Raw genomic sequence first — 21,354 nt, 5'->3', positions numbered from 1 at the left:
TTGGTTATTTGTCTAGGAAGACGTTTCACCTCTCATCCAAGAGGCTTCATTTTTTTGCTCCAAGTGCCAACGACAGTCGTTTGAGTGACTGTCTTTGGTGGAAAGTTGGTTTCGACTTCGTTAGTGCCCTATTGTGTTATAACGACAGTCGTTGGAGTCACTTGCCACTTGTCAACAGTTGTTTTTCTTAGAGACTAGATTGTTGAATCTCCTGGGAAGGGATGAAAGGGCAGCATTGTAAATTGGAGATAGGTGGTGTCTGAGACCTCCTCCCCTGTTGAGGGATGGTTTCTCTACTTTTACATACAGTAGATGGCTTCTTTTACTCCTCTTTCAAACCACCTGTCCTCTCTGTCTAGGATATGGACATTGCTGTCCGTTTCAATTTAAAAATCATTTGAGATACTATGACCTGGACAAATGAGAATATGCACAGGCCTACATGTAGTTAAAAGTACTTTTGTGAGCAGCTGAGCAGCTGTTTTTGCCATGAGGGTTGAACTGGTGATATTTCAGATACAATAACAAACTCCCAGCTTCCTGGCCCCTTGAAGTTCCCTTGTGTCTTAACATTGGGGCACAAAGCCAGGTCTAGAACTAGAGGCCTCACCGCCATCAAACACCTTTGTGATCATGAACTGCATCGCCAAACATCAGCGTCCGAATATCACTGATGCTCTTGGGGCTCAGTCCCAAGACTCCCAAAACTTTGTGAACAAAATCTCTGCAAAGAAGTGGTGGCTGTTATGGCAGCAAACACCAGTGCTTTATGCACAGCTCCACTACTTCCTGAACTTAAACCAGCTCCTTTATTTCCTGTCTTACATTATTGGACAAACTGATTAATCCAGGTGTGTCTGACCTCACAACAATGGCCAGACATTTGGTCGTCCACATACTTTTGGCCACACTAGTTGATGTATTATTAATAACAATGGTAAATATTTAAGTTGCTCTTTGCAGCACATGAAATGTTACTTTTCATAGATTTAATACAAACTGACACCTGAGACTTTTCAGATAAACTATAAAATGCAACATTGTGAAATAAAACAACACGTGTGATATGTATTGATCGATGGTATTGATAGAACAGACTCTTTTTTTCTCTCTTGGTCCTTGGTGCTACAATTCAAGAATAACTTTAGTTTGACGCCCTCATCCAGGTGCTGTGCTCTGCTTGATGGAGTATAACAATAAACGCTTTAAATATATGTAATGAATGTAACGTAATGAATCCTGAAAACTTAATGTCCAGATTTATTACGAGGCTCCGCCGACAAAAACGTTGAAAGAAGGTGTTAAATGTTAAAGGGAAGCCATGCCTGGCTTTATGACGAGCAGTTATATATTCTCCTGACAGTTTCTGCCTGATGAACGGTTTCATCAGGAGACGTTTGAATGTGCGGCTCGTCTCTGAAATTTTTAAGAGTAAAAAAATTCACTCTCTCTGTCTCTCTCTCTCTGTCTCTCGAAGGCCCCATGCAGGAGACCGTGTTTGACTTCTGGAGGATGGTGTGGCAGGAGAATACGGCAGCCATCGTCATGGTGACCAACCTGGTGGAAGTGGGCAGGGTGGGTATGAAATCCGCGTCGACTGTAACTGCAGATCCCAAATAAGATTACCTTGCCCCCGAGTCGTCGACTGGCGGTCTGATTGTATCTCAAGGCAAACGGAGCCATCTTTTTTTTTTTTTTTCATCTTTGAACATCAGCAGTGCCCAGATGTTTTTGTGTGCGTGTGTGTGTATATCTCTGTGTGTGTGTGTGTGTGTGTTCTGGCTTAGTGAGGCGTGGGTCTCGCGTGCCGCCAGCTCTTTTTTCCATCTATCTGATCAGTGAGAAGTGAGAAGAAACTGATTGATGGCCTTCATTACCAGAGAGGCATCCAGGCGACTGACTACTGTTTCATCTGAGTGGCTCTATAACGGGAGATTATACCGCGCTGTAGCCGCCAGCTCCTACCAGGCTCCTCTGAGCAGAAACATCTCTTAATATTGTCCTCATTGGACAAAGGGGGACTGTTATTGAGTGGTGTGGCCGGTTCATAATGTTCAAACTAATGGCAGAGCCTTGACTTTCTTTTCTTTTCTGCACACTACAGCATGTGGCCTAACTCTGGGAGCGAAGAAGAAAAAAAAAAGATCCCACAGCCCTACTTCAGTCCTAATTTGTTCCACTTAACTCACACTGTAGTTCCTCCTGGTTAGGTTATAATCAAGAGAAAATGAAGGTCTTAACATACAGTGTAATGCTTTGACTGCCAGGGGATTTTCTCTAAGAATTTTAAACACATTCACACTGAAAGCCCTTTAAACACAGGCACACCTTGATTTCGCTGATGTGCATTTTTTTTTTTTTTTTTGGGAGAGGCTTAAATGTAGCAGAGCTGATAATGATTCATGGGCCCCATCTCTAGGTACCTCATTAGGCCGTTCCTCTACAGTAGCTGAGCTCTAGCCCGCCCCGCCCCACACCTTCTCCACACCTGCTTAGCTGCGGTGCCGTCCTCGGCGGGCCCCCGGCCCCCAAACCGTCTGTTATATGATCCTTGTCCAATGGCGGGCGGTAGGCACAGTTGGTCACAGTGGCGGCGGCTCCACAGAGGGCCCCATAAAATCACTCCGCCATATCACAGTGGGCCATCTGCTCGGCACAGTTGCTGATGAACTCTGGGAAATCCTGGCGCACACACACACACACACACACACACACATATACATACACATAGACACACACATACATAGACACACACATAGAGATACTCTGTCCTGCTGGTTTCACACACGGGGGCGGCGCTCGGCACACTTTGATGTATGAGAGATTTGGTTTAGAAGGTGGTGGTGCTGCTGATGTGTGTGATGAGGTGATGCTACGTCGGCTTCTTCTCCATACTCTTCTTTTTTTTATTCATTTGACAGGCAAAAGTACATACAATGAGAAATAAGGACTTTTTCCTTTTTCAAAAACAACAACAACCACTTATTCCCTCCCACCCCCAACCCCTCCCAGTCCTACAAAATGTTGTTACAGATCAGTAATAACACACATCCTTCCTTCTTACTGTAAACAGACAAGCGAATATAAAAGTACAGAGACAGTTAAGAGAGAATAAAAATAAATTAATAAATAAAGAATAAAAAAGACACAACAAAACAAAAATGAGAAGTAATTTCAATGGATTGAGATGAGGCAAGGAGGAAAAAGAAATACAGTCAAAAGTCAATTGTCAGAGGTGAACATTTCATTTGTCCTGTAGTGTCTTTTATTTAGCTATGTTCTTCTCCATACTACTTCTACTATCCATACTGTAGGAGCGAGTGAGTGCAAGAGCTGTGAACACACACACACACAGTCGCACACTGAGCAAAAGAACATCTGTGTATATGCTGGAATAATTTAGCCCAAAGGCTAATTCCCCCTCCGATCCCCCTCCGATCCCCCCGATCCCCCTCCGATCCCCCCCACCACCACCAAACCAGGCGCCTGATTCAGAGTGATCTAATAAGGTAATGGCTTTTGCCTAATTCAATCTGGCTGGAAGCGGACGGTGGATTTGTGATTGTCATCGGGGATTAGTCATCGGGGGTGTCAGAGAGAGAGGGACCTGAGAGTCGTTGCCCCCCCCTCCACCCTCCCCGCTTTCTGTCTGTGTCACTCCACAAACCAAAATCTCATTTCATTCCTAATCAGCGCATAGACTCCAGAAATGAAAATTGAATCAAGTTGTGGCTGATGTTGCATTTATCCCTCATCAAAAATTATCATTCTCTGATATACCTCCATGATCTCAGTCTCTATTACCAGCCTTACTCCCTCACTATCAACAGTTTAATTGAACTAGGGGGAGAAGGGAGGAGGGGAGGGGTAATTTTACTCTCTTATGATACCTAATACAAGTAATATTTTCAGTGGGGTGTTTTAGATTTCTGTGGGGAAATCTGTTTTAAATAGCTGAGGGTTTATTATTTCATATCATTATTGGATTGTCATTATACGTCCCTCGTCCAATTGTGGTACACTGTTTTTTTTTTATGTTTTGTCCTATTTCTCTGCACCGGTACTCAAAATTTTAAGGTGGTGAAATCTTACACCCCCTCTGTGCCCTGCCTGCTTTGCTCCAGGTTTCTTTACAGTCTACCTTTACACCCATTTTCACATTATCGACGTGAGAATGAAAAAGCAATAATGTGAGAATGAGCTCTCCATCGATACATAAGATTCCCATTTGCTGCAGATCTTTGACCGCCGGCCGAAACTAATACGAAGCGAATCTCATTTTGACTTGAAAGAAACGCTTCAGAAACTGAAATATCAGGTGGCAAATGGGAGGTAACGTGATGTGACAATTACCTTTTTATTGGAGGTAAAAAAAAAGAAAAAGAAAAAGAAAAAAAAGTGATGGCTTAGCAACTTGCAGACGTTGAAGTGGTTTGTATGACGTTGCAAAGAAAGCATTTTGAATGTAAATGCAGTGCATCATGTTGCACGTGGTTGTAAAACACTCGCTTTTGTCACTCCCCAGGTGAAGTGCTGTAAGTACTGGCCCGATGACACTGAGATCTACAGAGACATCAAGGTGACGCTGATAGAGACCGAGCTGCTGTCGGAGTACGTCATCAGGACATTCGCAGTAGAGAAGGTACAGTAGTGAACACTCACACCTTTTAATTCATTTAAACAGCATGCATACTTTCCTCAACATCAGCGGCCTGCTGCGCTCTCACAGCCGGGAGACGTTCCACTGAAGAAGCTCCAGGTTATATAGGGACAATAAGTCCTTGACAACATAATGGAGGATTATTCGATTTCGGTTTTCAATATATTTGCACTTTATAGGGATAGTTCAACATTTTGGCAAATTGGCCCATTGCCATAATCCCTATCGTCATAGCAGTAGGTTCGTTACCTTTAATTGTCAGTGCAAGCTATTTTTAGAACGGCGGAGCAGAGCCGAGAGCTGCTCAGAGCTACGCCATGAAGGCTAATGGGATTTCTTGGTTTCCCTCATCAAATACACAATCCAACAACTCCAAAACACAAACACAAAACACAAAAAGTTGTGACCTGCACATTCACCACGCTATGAGATAATAACAGAACGTTACGAGACAGAGTTATTTTAGAGGTAAATGCAGAGACTGCTTGCCCGAAAAACTGCTCCCGACGGGAACGCGCATCAGCAGTTTTGCACGAATTTACCCCGAAAACAACTCTGTCTGGTAACGTTCTCTTATTATCTCATAGCGTGGTGAATGTGCAGGTCACAACTTGTCCACCAGAGCGTTTTGGAGTTGTTGGATTGTGTATTTGATGAGTTTGATGAGGGAAACCTAAAAAAAGAAATCCCATTAGCCTCCATAGCGTAGCTCTGAGCAGCAGGTAACAAACCTACTGCTATGACTATAGGGATTATGGCAATGGGCCAATTTGCCAAAATGTTGGAACTATCCCTTTAAGCTTCAATTTCATGTAGTATGTACAATAAATAGTGACATATTCTGCCAGGATCATATGAAATATAAAAATGTGAAAAGGAAGTAATTTCTAAGAGGATCTAAACAGGAACAGACGAAGTAATCAGTCATTATCTGATGCATTTCTCAGCAGTGCAGTACCCCCACCACTGCTGCTGAGGAAGGAGAGGACATACCGTTCTCCTAATCTACTGAGCTTTCCCAGCAGAGCCCTCTCCAGCCATTACATTCCCCCTGTTTAACTTTTAAATGTTGGTTAATTAATGTTGAAGAACAAACTGTTAGTGATTTAGGGTTACCGTGACATTTTAAGTTATTACCCATAGCAACAGATAACGGGGTCCACCCTTAGAAAATAAACTTCAGTTGCAACCTGCTAGGAACAAAATCCACAGATAATTCAGAGGCTGTTTTATGGTGGTGTCACACACAAGCTGCCACAACATGTTCGCCTGCTGGTCCATGACTCAGACCACATCCATCTTCAAAACATGGCTTTTTATTTTGATCTCAACCTCGCATCTGGAAAGTTTGGTGACGGCATCTTCAATGGCTGCGACTCTATTAGTTGGACAAAATCTTTTTTTTCCCCAGAGACACACATGTCCTGACGGAGAGCTCCAACCTGCCTCTGTGGCTGTTCTGCTGCAGTATAGCACCACATTTTGCCATCACACGACCTGCACACACACACACACACACACACACACACACACACAGAGACTCACAGGGGGAAACCAACACCAGTCACGCTGCTGTGGCTGGTAATAATCCCGTGTCCCTGTAAGGACCCGGTAAGACTGACAAGTGTCACAGGAGGTAAAGAAATACGGGCACGGCAGCCTTGGACATCCAGTTTGCTGTGAGATAATAGAAACTTTGCTCAACCCTCCTCCCTGACCTTGTCCATGAAGTGAGTGTTTGCATTCAATCCAGCTCTGTATTTGCTTTGGAACGACCTCTCCTCCCTGTCTCCTCGCCACATCCCAGTCGTGTGTCTCTGCTGCTGCTCTGTAACACGATGACTCTGTTGTTCCTCAGAGGGGAGCCCATGAGATCCGGGAGATTCGACAGTTTCACTTCACGGGCTGGCCGGACCACGGCGTGCCCTATCACGCCACCGGCCTGCTGGGATTTATTAGGAGAGTCAAGTCCAAGACCCTGACCAACGCCGGGCCGATGGTGGTTCACTGCAGGTTGGTGTGCACTGTTTTCAGTCTAACCAGTTTGTGCAGATATACAAACAAATAATAATCAGAACATTTTTTACCAGACAAATAATCCCAAAGAGAAAATACAGATTGTTCTGAGAACCTGGAAAAGTAATTTTTCTTTTTTCCCTCATTGCTGTTAAGGCTGTGAATAAAATCCCATTTGCTTCCAGTGTATTAAAGCAGCAGCAGAAATCTCAGAGGCAGATACCTTCAAGTGAGGCTATGTAACCTTTGCTTAACAGGGGCCACACCGACCCAAGCCAGACTGCAGCTGTAGAGAATTACCCATGAGTTCAACTTCTTATTTGTAGGAGAAGAATATGATATTCAAACTTTTAAAAGTTACATAGTGCTACTTTAAATTCAAGGCAAAGAAAACTCCAAATCTTACACTTACACTTAACTTATAAAATGTCTTTTTTGGGAGCTTAGCGTTAAAAATGTGGTTGTTAAAGTCATAAAAGCATATTAACCTTTAACCCTTTACAATCATATGTATAATCCAGTGAAATATAACAACAAAAAAACACATTTTTTATTTTTCTACACTTCCTCTGAAGCTAATTATTTGTATGTTTGTTCCTAGTGCTGGGGCTGGGCGGACGGGCTGCTTCATCGTCATCGACATCATGCTGGACATGGCGGAGCGAGAGGGCGTGGTAGACATCTACAACTGCGTGAGGGAGCTGCGGTCGCGGAGGGTCAACATGGTCCAGACTGAGGTACGGCCAAGTCTGATCCCACGGTGGCCTCAGCAGAGCTGGGATCAGTCCTCAGGGCCTCCGCAGTAAAAAAAACACGGAAGAGTGGGGGGGGGGGACGCAGCTCGACAGGCTGTTGTCATCAAAGGTGGATTAACTAGTATCTGCAAGTAATTCTTAGCATAAGCCCCACTTCTCTGGTTCTCCAAAACAAATGCTCAGATTTAATAGCACAGAAGACAGCACTTTTAACCAAAAACATGTCTTGTTTTGGGGAGAAATAAATCATTGCTTGTCATTTATTAGTCATTAATTCTGCAGCTTAGGTGATCCAGGAGCTAAAGGTTGTTAATCACTGTGCCAGTGACTGATGATGCCCATTATCTTTTAAAATGCAGCGTAATTAATTTTATTTTTTCGCTGTCACTCGCAAGCTCCAGTTCAAGTCTTGCATATTTCAAACAGTGGCAATACAGTACATTAAATTATGTAACAAAAGAATCAAAAATGTTAATGAAGCTCTGTGTGGCGACTGAAGAGGAAGCGCTCTGCTTTAATCTGAGAAGTTATGTTTCATATCACGTGACCAGTGTTTGTATGTTCAGCTTTGATTTGATGATGATGTTGATGTAGTCGTCATTCAGGCCCCCTTTTACATTTTGACTGATCATTTCTCACAAAAGATATTTACTGTGGTCCACACCCAAGCTATTTCCCAAGGTGCTAAACACACATACTTGGCAACACACGCCATAATAAAAGGGTTTAGAGGCTTGTAACTGACAGCGTTTAGCTCATAGCGATGGCTGAAAACATCCCCGGCTCATCCTCCAGCTTTATGCCAGTGTGGACTACCGAAGGACTTTGCGCTTTTCTGAACACCGGCCATCTGGAGGTGTCCATAGTCTCGTTGAATGCATCATTTCACCGTAATTCCCTTTAAATCACAAGCGTCATTGGACTTAATGGGCAAATGTTTCATTGTTGACGTCCGAATTGGGATTCGAGTAACTGGAGACCAAATGTTGTTCACCCTGAGTCACTCTCCTTCAAGTTCAGTGACCTTCAAAGTGTGTGTATGTGTGCGTTTTTCCCCTCGCAGGTGTTCAGGCTCGTTGGCACGGCTCCTCAGCCCCGCGGCCAGACACCAGCTCTCAGACGTGCTTTAATCTGTCGGCAGAAATGAAATGAAAAGAGCTTGTTGTTGTTGATTACAGTTTATGAGCTCAGATAAATTCTGTCGATCTGTGGGGTTGTTGGTGCGACCGCCTTAATTCAACCGCCGACCTGCTGACCCGGCCCGGGATAGTCTAGAAACACTTTAGGTCACCAGTTCCCCAAACCGGGTTACCAGACTTAACGAAATGGCAACACGTGTTTCTGTGTAAATCTGCAAATCAGTGACCCCTGTGAATGTGTGCGGATTTTGGTCCGAAGTGACAGGGGTGTGTCAGCTGAAAATGTCACTTCAGAAGAGATTTACATCAAGCCTCAAGCCGTGTCACCATGTCGACTGCTTGACTGACTGATGTGAGGAGGAGGAGGAGGAGGAGGAGGAAGAAACGTGTCGCGATTTCCTGTTTCACTCTGCAGCAGCGAGGAGGATTGTCTTTGTTGTTCAGACATCAACCTTGTTCATGCCTTGATCCTGACAACAATGATGATGAAATCTCAACCTTGCTGGGGTCATTGGGTTTTATAGACTCATTGCAAACCCAAAAAGGCCAGGGAGTTTAAGAATATACCTTTTTTTTTTTTTTTCAAGCCTCTTTATTGTGTAAGGTTTTTTTCAAAATGTCATGGATTGTTCAGTTTTATTCGTGGAGCTTTGTAAGAAAATCAAATCAGCTTTGAACCAAAAAAATGCAAAAATATGTAATGTAACCTTTGAACATGGACAATGACAAATATTAGTCATAGAAACTGCCATGGGACTAAAGAATAATCATGTTAAGGTTGCTGAAAGGTCACTGAATTCTCCCAGCAAAAATACTCAGCAACACTGGCTCATGCACTGTATCTCTGCTAAAAGAAAGAAAAAAAACCCACAATGTTGTATTCTGCAAGCGTTGTCCGCTGTGACAAGTTGAGCAGGTTTGACAGATTCGCAATGAGGATGCTGTTTTTTGCAGGAGCAGTATGTCTTCATCCATGATGCCATCTTGGAGGCATGCCTCTGTGGCGACACCACTATACCTGCCAGTCAACTCCGCTCCGTGTACTACGACATGAACCGCCTGGATCCGCAGACCAACTCCAGCCCCATTAAGGAGGAGTTCAGGGTAAGGACATTTTCAGGACATTAAAAAGTCTCTGTAAAGGGATAGTTCACCCAAAATTGAAATTTCAGAGTCCTCCGTGGCTTCTCTGAGTTACAGGGGGTCTCGGCATAGCAGTGCATGTCCATATAACGGTTGCAAATGGATACCAACTGTCTTTGTAACAAAAAGACACACCAAAAAACATCCAAATACCTCCATGCTGCTCGTATGTAATGTCCGTCTTGTATTGAAGCCCCAACATGAGAAATTGTCCTGAAAAAAATTAAATAAGTCTAAGTTTTAAGCTTGTTTGTAGCGGGAGCTCCCAGTGTCTCAGTTCAGTGCTTTGCCTGTGTCTGTGCAAATCTCGTGCGATTTGCACAGACACTCAGTTCACGGCTCCGCAAATCGTGCAAGATTCTGGCAGAGCAACACTGGGAGCTTCTGCTAAAAAAAAAGCTTAAAATATAGACTTATTGAATTTTTTTGGGAACAATTTCTCATGTTGGGGCTTCAATACAAGAGGGACATTACAGATGAGCACTATGGAGGTATTTGGATGTTTTTTGGTGTGTCTCTTTGGACGAAGAAAAGTGAGCTCCGTTCGCAACCGTCATATGGACATGCAGTGTTGCGCTGAGCCCCGCTGTAAGTCAGAGAAGGCACAGAGGACTCTGAAACTTCTCCCAGCCCTTAGTCGACATGACGGTGAGTAGATAATGAGTGAAATTTGAATTTTGGGTGAACTATCCCTTTAAAAAGTCTCTGTATGTGAATCCCTAACGGGGCATTAATCTGAAGTGCAGGATAAGTTCACAACAAGAGTAAACATGTTGTCTCTTGATGAATGGCACAGTCCCCCTCTGGGCCAATCAGGAGCAAATATATCACTTAAATCTGTAATAGTAGCACCCCTCCTCGGACCAATCAGAGTGATATGTCCCACTAAGTTTCATCACGGTCGCATCAGGGGAGTCGGAGCTATCACTAACATAACTGATTAAAGAATTGCATTGTTAATTACCATATCGGGAGATAATTAGCACACTCGAAGACGCCTACTGTACTGTATCTGCGTACCTTCCAGTGTCAATGTGACACTGTATAATCATTCTGCTTCAACCCCCGACAGACTCTGAACATGGTGACTCCCACGCTGCGGGTGGAGGACTGCAGCATCGCCCTGCTGCCCAGGAACCACGAGAAGAACCGCTGCATGGACGTCCTGCCCCCGGACCGCTGCCTCCCCTTCCTCATCACCATCGACGGGGAAAGCTCCAACTACATCAACGCTGCACTCATGGATGTAAGTTGTCAAATTTTAAAGGAATAGTTCACCAAAAAATGAAATTCAGTCATTGTTGACTCACCCTCATGCTGATGAATACTATGGAGTAGTTTTTTGTTCCTCAAAGTGCATCTGGAGACCCGGGAGGGGCGTTCAAAACTTTATATGAGAGTCAATAGCGTCCGACACAAAAACGTCCATAAAACTACACAAAAACCATGAAATATTCCTCCATACTGCTCCGTCGCTGCAATCCAAGTGTCCTGAAGGGAGATAGTCCAGATTTTTACCCAAAACGACGTCATTCAGGCAAGTGCGGTCACATCCACATGCATCATGTGCAACGTGTGAACACGAGAGCACAAGAGTGCGCACCAGGCAAATTCAATACAGGACTGTTTAGGCTGTAAAAATGTCCTAAATGACATTGTTTCAAGTAAACTCTGGACTATATCCCTTCAGGACACTTGGATTGCAGCGGATGAGCAGTGTGGAGGAATATCAAATGGTTTTTGTGTAGTTTTATGGATGTTTTTGTGTCAGGCCCCTATTACTCTCATATAAAGTTTTCGTTGGACTATGAACCGGCCTCTCGAGTCTCCAGATGCACTTTGAGGAAAAAAAACTACTCCGGAGAATTCATCAGCATGAGGGTGAATTTCATTTTTTGGTGAACTATTCCTTTAACCCTGTTTTCCCACATTCCTGAGCAGGGACACTGAAAGGAGCGTGATCTGGATTCTCCCTAATTGCATCACTGTAATTTAAAGTGGTTAATGGACAAGAAGTTACAGCTGCCCCGTCTCTGTGTGAACTGCAACTTTCCCTTGTGTTGCTTTTTCTGTCAAACACTTAACAGAAGTGTCAGAGTTGGTACAAGGAAAAACATCACAATTTTACTGTGAGCTGTGTCCATTGTACAACAATGATTCTTCTACATGTCCCCAGTTTAATGCCTTCAATTCAATTCAACATGACTTTTGGTTGCCACTGTCGAAGAGGTGTTGATGCAGCTCTGTTTTATTATCAAGGTCATCGTTTGCACTGGGCTGAATTGTATGTGTTTCTTATATCCTAATAATCCCTTTGTATTTGTAAATGATGTGGGCAGAAAAATTAAGTGTCTCAATATTATGAAGTTTAGTTCAGAACAACTGCAGTGATACACATTGTAGCTTGAGTGTCAATGAACATTGTTAACTCGGTAAAAGGAGAGTGAGATCGATTGCATTTGGTTTTATGTTAAAACAGAACGATTGCCTTGATACTGAACCTTCAGTCCCCTGTGAAAGCAAAACCATTCAATCTCAGGTAAAAGTTTATTCTCCACTTTTGTAACAGCAGCTGACAAAATCTACTCACTTCAAGGTCCAGTAGCCGTTTTAAAGCTTTGGATCATTTCACATCGTTGTCATAGAGCTGTAGATTTTAAAAATTGCGTTTCTTTCTTTCTTTCTTTCTTTCTTTTTCTTTTCCATTTCAGTTGTCAGCATTCAGCCCTGAAATACTTCCCTCCAGGCCTTCAAGGACTCACTGTACTTGAGACTTGACTCGAATTGCTCTGACAGACTTGCCCCACAAATACTTAAACACACCTCTGTCTTGCGCTCAGGTTAAATTGTCTGTGGTTGTATATGTCACAATAACTAAAAGGCAGCACAAGACAACAGAAAATGCAATGTATAGCAATTTTCAAGTGATAAATTTATTCAGGGTGGACCTAACAAAGAACACCTTGACAAGTGATGGACTTTTTGGCTCTCGCCTGGATTGAGTCGGTGACCTTTTACAGGATCCTTTCCGTTAATATGGGCTACCTCCGGGAGCCAGAAAGCACATTAAAAGAGCAGCATCCCAATATAATCTCCCTAACATGGAATCTCCATTAGAAAACAAGGCTCACTGAGAGGCAGGTCAAAGGATGGAGGTCATTTTAGATGTGGTTATAGTTTTATTTTAAGTCATCAGCTTACAAGCTGTATAATATGCATGAGATGTATTCAGTCATATGTTTATATAACCAGTTCCTTTTCCCCCTTTCTTTTTGTCTCTCTTTTTCCTCCAGAGTTACAAGCAGCCTTCTGCATTCATTGTGACCCAGCACCCGCTGCCAAACACAGTAAAGGACTTCTGGAGATTGGTGCTGGACTACCACTGCACCTCCATAGTAATGCTCAACGACGTTGACCCAGCCCAGGTAAACCCGACCTGATACATGTGCACAAACACACTCGCGCACAAAGAATATACAAAATAATCCTCCGGGGATATTGCCGGAGGTAGGCTCACAAACAGACGACACCCGGAGCAGTTCCTTTCATCACAAGTCTGTATCTAATAAAGTTACACAAACAGCGTGGGAACTGGATTCAGAGAAAGATTGCTTTTTTTTTTCTCTCTCTCTCTCTCTCTCCTCCCCCAAGTATGAACCCAAGGATGTATCCGCGCCGGCAAACACATATACTATATATGTGTACACAGAATATGTTTGAAATGAGGTAGATGCTGCCGAGTGGAAGAGGACTTGCCATGAAAGCGCGGGGTAGATGGAGAGACAGGCCTGTGGAAGAGACTCTCCAGATTTCTCAGCCTGAGGCTCTGTCATAACACCCGGGGATCAAAGCCTGAAGCCAGGCTGCTCTCCCCATCCAAATCCCCTTTCCCTCGGTGGCTGACTGACTGGCTGACTGGCTGGGTAGAAAAGGCCTTTCATTCAATATTCTCACTGTAGGCAGCCAGTCAGCCAGCCAAGGAAACAGCACAGGTGGGATGGGAGGAAGGCGGGAAGGCGTAGATAGAGGCGAGGCAGGTGGTGGCGGTGTACTATCTCCTCCATCGGCTCCTTTGTTTTTGCATCTGTTGAATTTGTCAGGTTTTGACGCACTCTCAAAGGAAGCCGGGGAGAGACGCTTTAGCTGTCACACTCAGACTGTATATGTGTTTGTGCTATTTTGCATGTTAGAGAAAGAAAGAAAGTGAGCATATATTTGTTTGTCCATCTGTATGCATGTACCCAGGCCTGTTATTTGTCTTCTTTTCAAGTTCAGTCTCTCTCTTTTTTTATCCCCTGTGTTTGTTCATGACTGTGTGACTGCATGTGGGCATGTGTGTTGGTCAGAATTTGTTCATTTGGTGTGTGTACACTTCCAGCAGTCTGATTTAGTGCGATGAGGCTGGCAGTGTGCTCGGCAGGTGCATGTTCTTAACTGGGCTTCTCTCTCCTGAGGAGCAGAAATAGGGGAGATTTTGCTGTTCTTATGAAGATGTCCCAGGGGTTTATTTCTCCTGCTGTATTTTTCATCACTGTTGCCAGTCCGTAACACTGCCTGTCAAAAGGCTACCTGCTTCTTAATACTTTTAATTAAGGATAGAACTAGGCACACATATTTGTATTTTTACCAACTGTACCATCTATATTCTTAAATCCAATGGGGGCAATTTAAAATAATTTGCATTTAGCAGTATAAAAATCAGTCATAAGTATTGACTTTACAATAATATAAAAAGAAAATTGCCAATTTGTTCAGGGTTACAATTGACAGTATAAATTTGTTAGGGAGCAAATAGAGAAATAATGGGGAGAGTAATGAGTAAGAAGTGGTTGAAATAGCTACTTAATGAATTGGCAGTTCAAACGGTTAGCTAGTGTGAAATGGTTGAAATAGTCAATAGCTTTATTACAAATAACAGTTGGTATAAAGAGGTCTTCAACAGGGGGTCCGTGACCCCTAGGGGGTCCGCTGAGGTACTGCAGGGTTTAGGTTGTTTTTGGTTGTTTAGAATTAAAGATTTCTTTAATATTTTTTGGTTTCCACATTATGTTTCAAATAAAAATGCCAATTTGAATAGATTGTATGCATGGTTATCATGCAATTAACAGACATTGCTAATATTGGCATTGGTATCACTTAACAACATCTGTTTATAAATGGCAGTGGCACGGCCCCCTACTCACTGTAGCGTACCTGTTTAACATATAAACCGGTGTATTATTTGAATAGTTTAATTTTGAATGCACAAAAACAAGGTACATTTATACATGGAACTAGGCCCAGTTTAATATAAAACGTAATTTTATAGTAGGGGGTCCCTGCTCCATCCTTCCATCAGTTTAGGGGTTCTTCGCTTGAAAAACATTGATGACCCCTGCTTTATACATTTATATGGGTTAGCTTACTTCTAGCTTACTGTTTCAACGGTTTCTGACCAATTTGAGAAGGTTACCTAAAGAAATAGCAGATGAAGGCCTAACACTGTTTTAACTATTAGTTATTTCAAAGTTTTTTCCCACTATAGTTTTAGCTAACACTCTGATAACAAATGGTTGAAATAGTTAGCTAAAATTCACCTTCGCTAAACAGCTGAAATAGCTGATTAAAAACAGTGGATTAACTGAACGTAGCCGACCGTTTCTGACAAACTATTGAAATAGTTAACGCTAAAAGTAGCAGAGAAAGATATCCACTGTTTTAAACTAGATATATCAGCTGTTTATCAGAAATTACTGAAATATTTAGCTAAAAGTAGCAGATAAAATGTCACCATTAGCCGATTATTTCAACTGTGAATCAGCTAAAGCATGAGCTTAAACAGATATTGTTATCTAGAGTTAATGGATAGCTATACAGAGTGAGAGAATGGTTGAAATGTCTGAAGGCAAACTTTACAAAACCAACCTTAATAATAATAGTTTGACTGTGCGCAAAGTCTATCTAACAATATTCACTTTTTATATTCGTAGTCGATATTAAATGACATTCAGATTAAATGAGCACATTTGGAAAATGAGTGCAGGAGTTCATGTAGCTCTGCGGATTGGGAACAATAACCTAAATTATTAACCTTTTATCAACTTATCTTTATTAGGTTTTTCTTCATAGAGACAGTTTTCAGGTTTTCTTTCAGTCTGAAAAATATAGTTAAAAAAAGAAAAGAAACCCACTGTTGCTGAAGAGGTGCAAACAATTAGCCAAGGTTTTTGAGGAACTTCTGTTTGATTTGTTGTGCAAAGCGCCAGATGATTAGTAGAAAGCTCTCGTACTTGCGCCACATCTGTGTCTGGTTTTTTTGGGCAGATCAGAAATTCCAGCTGTTCTTTGAATGTTCTCCACTGAAGAAGCAATTCATCATACTTTAAAAAGAAAGCACTTCACTCTTGCACGCAATTCATCTTCTTTCTTTTTTACCTCTTGTGCCTCATCATTGGTGTCCTCGAACTTTGTAATTCCATGTAAACCTCTCAAACGCGTTTAAATGAATGTCACTGGATCACTCTGCGTGGTTTTCGTTCCAAAACTAATGAATCCTTTTCTGTTTTCTTTGTTTTTCTTGTGTGTTTCTCTTTTTTTCTTTCCTCCCTGTGTGCGTGTGTGTGTGTGTTTTAATGTGCGTGCGCTGGTATACCTGTATGTATCTGTGTGCGAATGGACGTGTGTGTGTGTGTGTGTGTGTGTGTACATGCCTATTTTGTTTAGTTGTGCCCACAGTACTGGCCAGAAAACGGAGTCCACCGCCATGGACCTATCCAGGTTGAATTCGTCTCTGCCGACTTGGAGGAGGACATCATCAGCAGAATATTTAGGATCTACAATGCAGCACGGGTACGGTGACACAGTAGGGTCATGCTTCAAACAGAAAAAACTACTTGTTTAGAGGAAAAGAACAATCACTTCATTTATGCGAGGAGGTTGACACATAGTTTTTCTGCTCTGCTGCCTTTTTTTTTTTTTAACTTGCTTGTCTTTCTTCCCTGCGGGTGATCACAACAGCCAGTTTACTCTGTGACTGCACACCTCACACATCCCACTCATATGCTGGTCCGTCCATTCATGCTGTGCAGTGGCAATCATTATGTTCCTTAACTATGCCTCAGCACCAGTGCTTGGACTGAGGTGTGATTGCCACGAGTCACGTGTATTTTCAAGAAGTTTTCACATCTAGTTAAAAAGGTAAAAAACAAGTTGAACTTTCTGAGTTTTCCATCAATCAACACCTTTTAGGTACAGCAGGGATGTGTCTCCAAGGGTCGTTTCCCCCAAATTACAAAAAAAGAACATTTTCTCTTCTCAAGAGAACTATATCTAGATGTGTAAATAATTTTAGTTTTACATATACCTGCAATGCACAATGAATAATTTGTGTTCAAGGTTCACAATGATGATTAATGGCATTGAGAGGGTTCTAACTTTCCTTCTGTTCAGTAATTGATAGTTTTACACTTTCAGGACTCCATACTTTTTGGTTTTCCACTGCCAGAACTGAGGCCGTGACTCCTTATAACCCCTGATCACAAGTTAAAGCTTTCAGTTGTGTAATGAGTATGACTGGTGAGCAGTTCAGCCAAATTTTCCTTTTGTCCGGTAGTTTAATTTTAATTACATTTAGCAGCCTGACAGAATTAATATATTTGTGTCTTTAATCATCCTGTGACCCCCTCAGATTTATCTTGGGACCCCATGGGGAGCCCTGACCTCCTGGTTGGGGGCCACTGCTCTAGATAATCGAAGTGCTGGAACTAGTTTATGAAGAAGGAGTCTCTATGATGTTGTGTGGAAGATCCAGACAAGGAAAAAGAACTGATTGTGATCTGTAATAAGTAGTTAAACACATATGTCATATGTCAATTTACAAATTCAGTGCACATACTGTTTAATGAATGGAGGAACAAAGACATGGGCGTCTCACAGCTTGGGCAAATACAGTAAAATCAAAATTATGTTATTTAGACACTTTATCAGCGCAGGTCTGGTCCAGATTTTTGTGATTTGGGTGAACTGACCCTTTAACATTGAGCTATAGACAGGATCTGGCGTAACCTGCGCTCACCTGCGTAAGCTCCTTACCTCAACACACAGTCTGCCTCGGGTTGTCAATAATCGCTCGTCACATTTACATGTTGCATTTCGCGGCCGGCAGAGGCGCCAGCGGCATGTTAAGTGCGGTACAGTCTAATCACACATGATCACGGACAAGTGTTATTGATCAATATGTCTGAGTGTGATTTAGAGAGTCTGTATCTCAGATTGCTTATCTATCCGTCTCCAGCAGTAACTGTGCTCATCTATCAACCCGTCTATCTCCTCCGTTCATCTCATCAGCGACTCCTCTTGCCCTTATCCATCTCCTGTCCTAGTTGTCGCCCATCGAGGCTTATAGCTCAGCCCTGCATCTTTACAGTCAGATTGCATCTTTGCACACACAAAGCGATTAACGCCCCCGCCCCCCCACCTTGTCTATGTGTGTTAACCTGGGATAACCGGTGTGGTGTCTGTCCGTCCTTCCCCTCCAGCCTCAGGACGGCTACCGGATGGTGCAGCAGTTCCAGTTCCTGGGCTGGCCCATGTACAGAGACACGCCCATGTCCAAGCGCTCCTTCCTCAAGCTGATCCGACAGGTGGACAAATGGCAGGAGGAGTACGACGGGGGAGAGGGACGCACTGTGGTCCACTGTCTGTAAGTTTCCCTCCGTGCAACAACAACACTCACAAGTGCAGGAAGAAGTTCACTCACCCAATGCTGCCATTAAAAATGAAACATCTCCACCTACTGACTGAAAAGCTTCACTGCAGCAAAACTAAAAACTCAACTCTGCAACTCCTCAGTGCAACATGAGCTTTTCTGTCTCAGACCTAAACCTTCGATATCAAACTTCAAATTTTCTGTAACTCAAATTTCATTTTCTAATGCTCCACTCCTCTGTTCTAACTGCAGGAACGGAGGCGGCCGCAGCGGAACATTTTGTGCCATCAGCATCGTTTGTGAGATGCTTCAGCACCAGCGCTCTGTGGATGTTTTCCACGCCGTCAAAACACTGAGGAACAATAAACCCAACATGGTGGACCTACTGGTGAGAAGCCCTTTCAACAGTCTTTTTCAGAGATGGCTTTCGTAGAATATTGTTAACGTGATTATTGATTAAAGGGCTTTTTTCACTGATTCATGGAAGTGGTGTTCTTGTTGTAAAATGTGTGACTTGAGGATTTGATTCCCTCCATAGTTGAGTATTGAAAATTAAATGAAATTTTTTTCTGGATAATGGGGACTGAAAATATACTTAGTGTTTATCTGCAGGGCGTTCAGGTCAGCTACAGCATTAAGTCTCTGGTTGGACCTTTTTTACCCTTCATTTTCTGTCAGCTTTCTTCTATACTCCATCCAATGAAGGCATTACAGAACAAAATGATGACTTTCAAATGGCTATCTGCAAGTTTTTTTTGTTATTTGCTTCAAAATTGTTTTTTATTATGCTTTGATTAAAGAAAAGCAGACATCTAGCCTGGGGCACTACAGCCTCAGCTTCACTGTTTCGCAAATGTGTTGTTGTAATTTGATTATGTGTAACTGTTGTAATATGGAAATATGCGCCACTAAAGCACAATATCAGCTCACGTGATATGTGTTGAAGAGGTGAAGTCTGTTAAAATGTAGATTTAAGACGGTGATTTCAGTTCATATTGTGTTTCTGTGATTGATATTCATAAAATAATACTTAATCTAATTACCAAGCAGCAAACCTCGAATCAGATGGTTCATTTTCTCTAATCTTTCCTCTCTTTCCCTCTTGTCTTCTAGGACCAGTACAAGTTTTGCTACGAGGTGGCGCTGGAGTACTTGAACTCTGGGTAACTCAGAGTTACCGGCGAGCACGTTCAGAGACTTAAAAGTTTGGGACTTTTCAGACGACTGCAGCTCTCACATGTGTGCATTGTGCTAAGCGTGTTTGTGTGTTATCAGCTCGACAGGAACGAGGTACACACACGACAACCATACGAGCAGCTCCACCTTTGACCAGCTCCTTTGTTCTTCTGGTCTTCGGTTGGCGTAGATGGGAAAGTTAGCAGAGTTGTACAGTGTTAAATATCGCAGCCTGTTTCTGTCCGTACTGGCGAAGGAAGCCAGCAGGAGCACAGTCAGTTTTTTTTTTTTTTTTTTTTTTTTTTAAATTCCTCTGCAGTGAGTCGCCTCCTCTCTGGGTCCCTCTATCGTTCTGTCTCTATTGCTCTCAGCCGCCTGTAGTCCCGTGGTTGTTGCCTTGATCCTCATTGGAAGATGAGCATTAAAATACTCTCCAGTTCTGTGTGGAATGCGATACACTGTACATACTGTAATGTGTTCATTTTACTCTGATTTCAGTTGTTTTTTTGTTTTTTTTTGGTTCTGCTCATTATTAAAAAGTCATTTAATGCAGGAGTTCAAAGCCTAAATGTTACTAAATGTCCTGTAAATTTATGACTTCTAGATAATTATTGCTTCATACTGTGTGTTGGGGACAGTTGGCTCAGTCTACATTTGCTTTCCTTATTTCCTGTACAGGGATCCAAAGCTTTATTTGCACTTCCATTGAGTTCTTGTTGTGCATATTGTACATATTTCTGTAGATTATTTATTCACAGTATGTACTTTTTTGTGACTCTCAGTAAGTGACAATCATATGTTCTATAGGTTTGGTTTATTGACTGTATTGTGTTCTTTCTTTGTTTCTTTTTGGTCATCTCGTATGACGGTTCAATTCCACTGTTAAGAAAAAAAAGATATTATATAAATATATCTACAATATAAACATTGGATTATGTTTTTTCTGACTCTTTTTTAAGTGGAGCTAGAAAATATGACATTAGGGCGACATCTGTTGGAGAGATGAGGGAAAACACAACCACCTCTTTGTTCAGAGCTTTTAATTGGTGCCACAGTATCACTTTTCATGAATGTTTCTTCCATTGTACTTTCTTTAGATGACAATGATTTTTTTTTGTTGCAGTTATACTAATGCATTTGTTTAGTTCGAAGCACATTTGTTAAATAAGAAGTCTTTACAAGCTGAGAAGTCATGATGCAGAAGTGTCATTTAGAAGATAACATCAGTTCAGAAAGTTAATATGGCCCTTAAACGTCATAGTATAAATGCTGGATTGCAGCTGACTGTTGCATTTAATTACGTTTCCTAATATCTTTGAAATTAACACAAGAAAAAAATAATTTCACCCAGCAATAAATAGCCTTTATTTAATTTTCATATGTTAGAAAGATGTTGCTTTAACTTTTTTTAAACTGTAAGTGAGACTGTATTGGGATGCATTATGATTAGAAAGTTTTTTATTTGGGAAAAAAAAAAGAATTCATACCTTTATAACCTTGTGCAAATACTTAATTCTTTTCACTTCACCCATCTGTGCACTTGCTTTCAAAAATTCCTTCACAACTCTACAAATCGTACATGTTAATTGTGCACTTAGTTTGATAAGAGAGAAAAAACCTTAACTTGAAAGGCTAATTTGGTGATTGTTGACTGTCACACGTTTTGCGCCATCAAGACATGGTGACGTGCAGACATTTCTTATGTACCGACAGCAACTATCTCGTGAAAGCTAAACTCAATTTTATCACAACAAATCTAATATTCTCCCCCAGAGGAGT

The 21,354-nt window shown here is 42.1% G+C and overlaps 1 protein-coding gene across 19 annotated transcripts in view; it reads left to right on the top strand.

The window, feature by feature from the left end:
* LOC146970269 (receptor-type tyrosine-protein phosphatase mu) overlaps positions 1–20,505 on the top strand; it is a 172,126-nt gene extending 151,621 nt beyond the window's left edge. For 9 of the 19 annotated variants that reach the window (XM_085804828.1, XM_085804821.1, XM_085804816.1 and 6 more), the window contains 11 exons: positions 1,478–1,575; positions 4,526–4,642; positions 6,519–6,673; positions 7,278–7,413; positions 9,525–9,674; positions 10,786–10,959; positions 13,007–13,138; positions 16,416–16,541; positions 18,230–18,393; positions 18,652–18,787; positions 19,513–20,505. In XM_085804828.1, the coding sequence (XP_085660954.1) occupies positions 1,478–1,575; positions 4,526–4,642; positions 6,519–6,673; positions 7,278–7,413; positions 9,525–9,674; positions 10,786–10,959; positions 13,007–13,138; positions 16,416–16,541; positions 18,230–18,393; positions 18,652–18,787; positions 19,513–19,566 (1,442 nt within the window). In that variant the 3' untranslated portion in view covers positions 19,567–20,505. The remainder of the gene's footprint in view (positions 1–1,477; positions 1,576–4,525; positions 4,643–6,518; positions 6,674–7,277; positions 7,414–9,524; positions 9,675–10,785; positions 10,960–13,006; positions 13,139–16,415; positions 16,542–18,229; positions 18,394–18,651; positions 18,788–19,512) is intronic. The other 10 variants (XM_085804830.1, XM_085804825.1, XM_085804824.1 and 7 more) reach the window with 3 other exon arrangements.
* The last annotated feature ends 849 nt before the right edge of the window (positions 20,506–21,354 follow it).

The sequence above is a fragment of the Trachurus japonicus genome, chromosome 17, assembly GCF_045865225.1.
Source record: "Trachurus japonicus isolate A0001 chromosome 17, Traja_1.0".
In the NCBI taxonomy this organism is placed as follows: Eukaryota; Metazoa; Chordata; class Actinopteri; order Carangiformes; family Carangidae; genus Trachurus; species Trachurus japonicus.
This window is presented reverse-complemented; position numbering and strand designations above follow the sequence as displayed.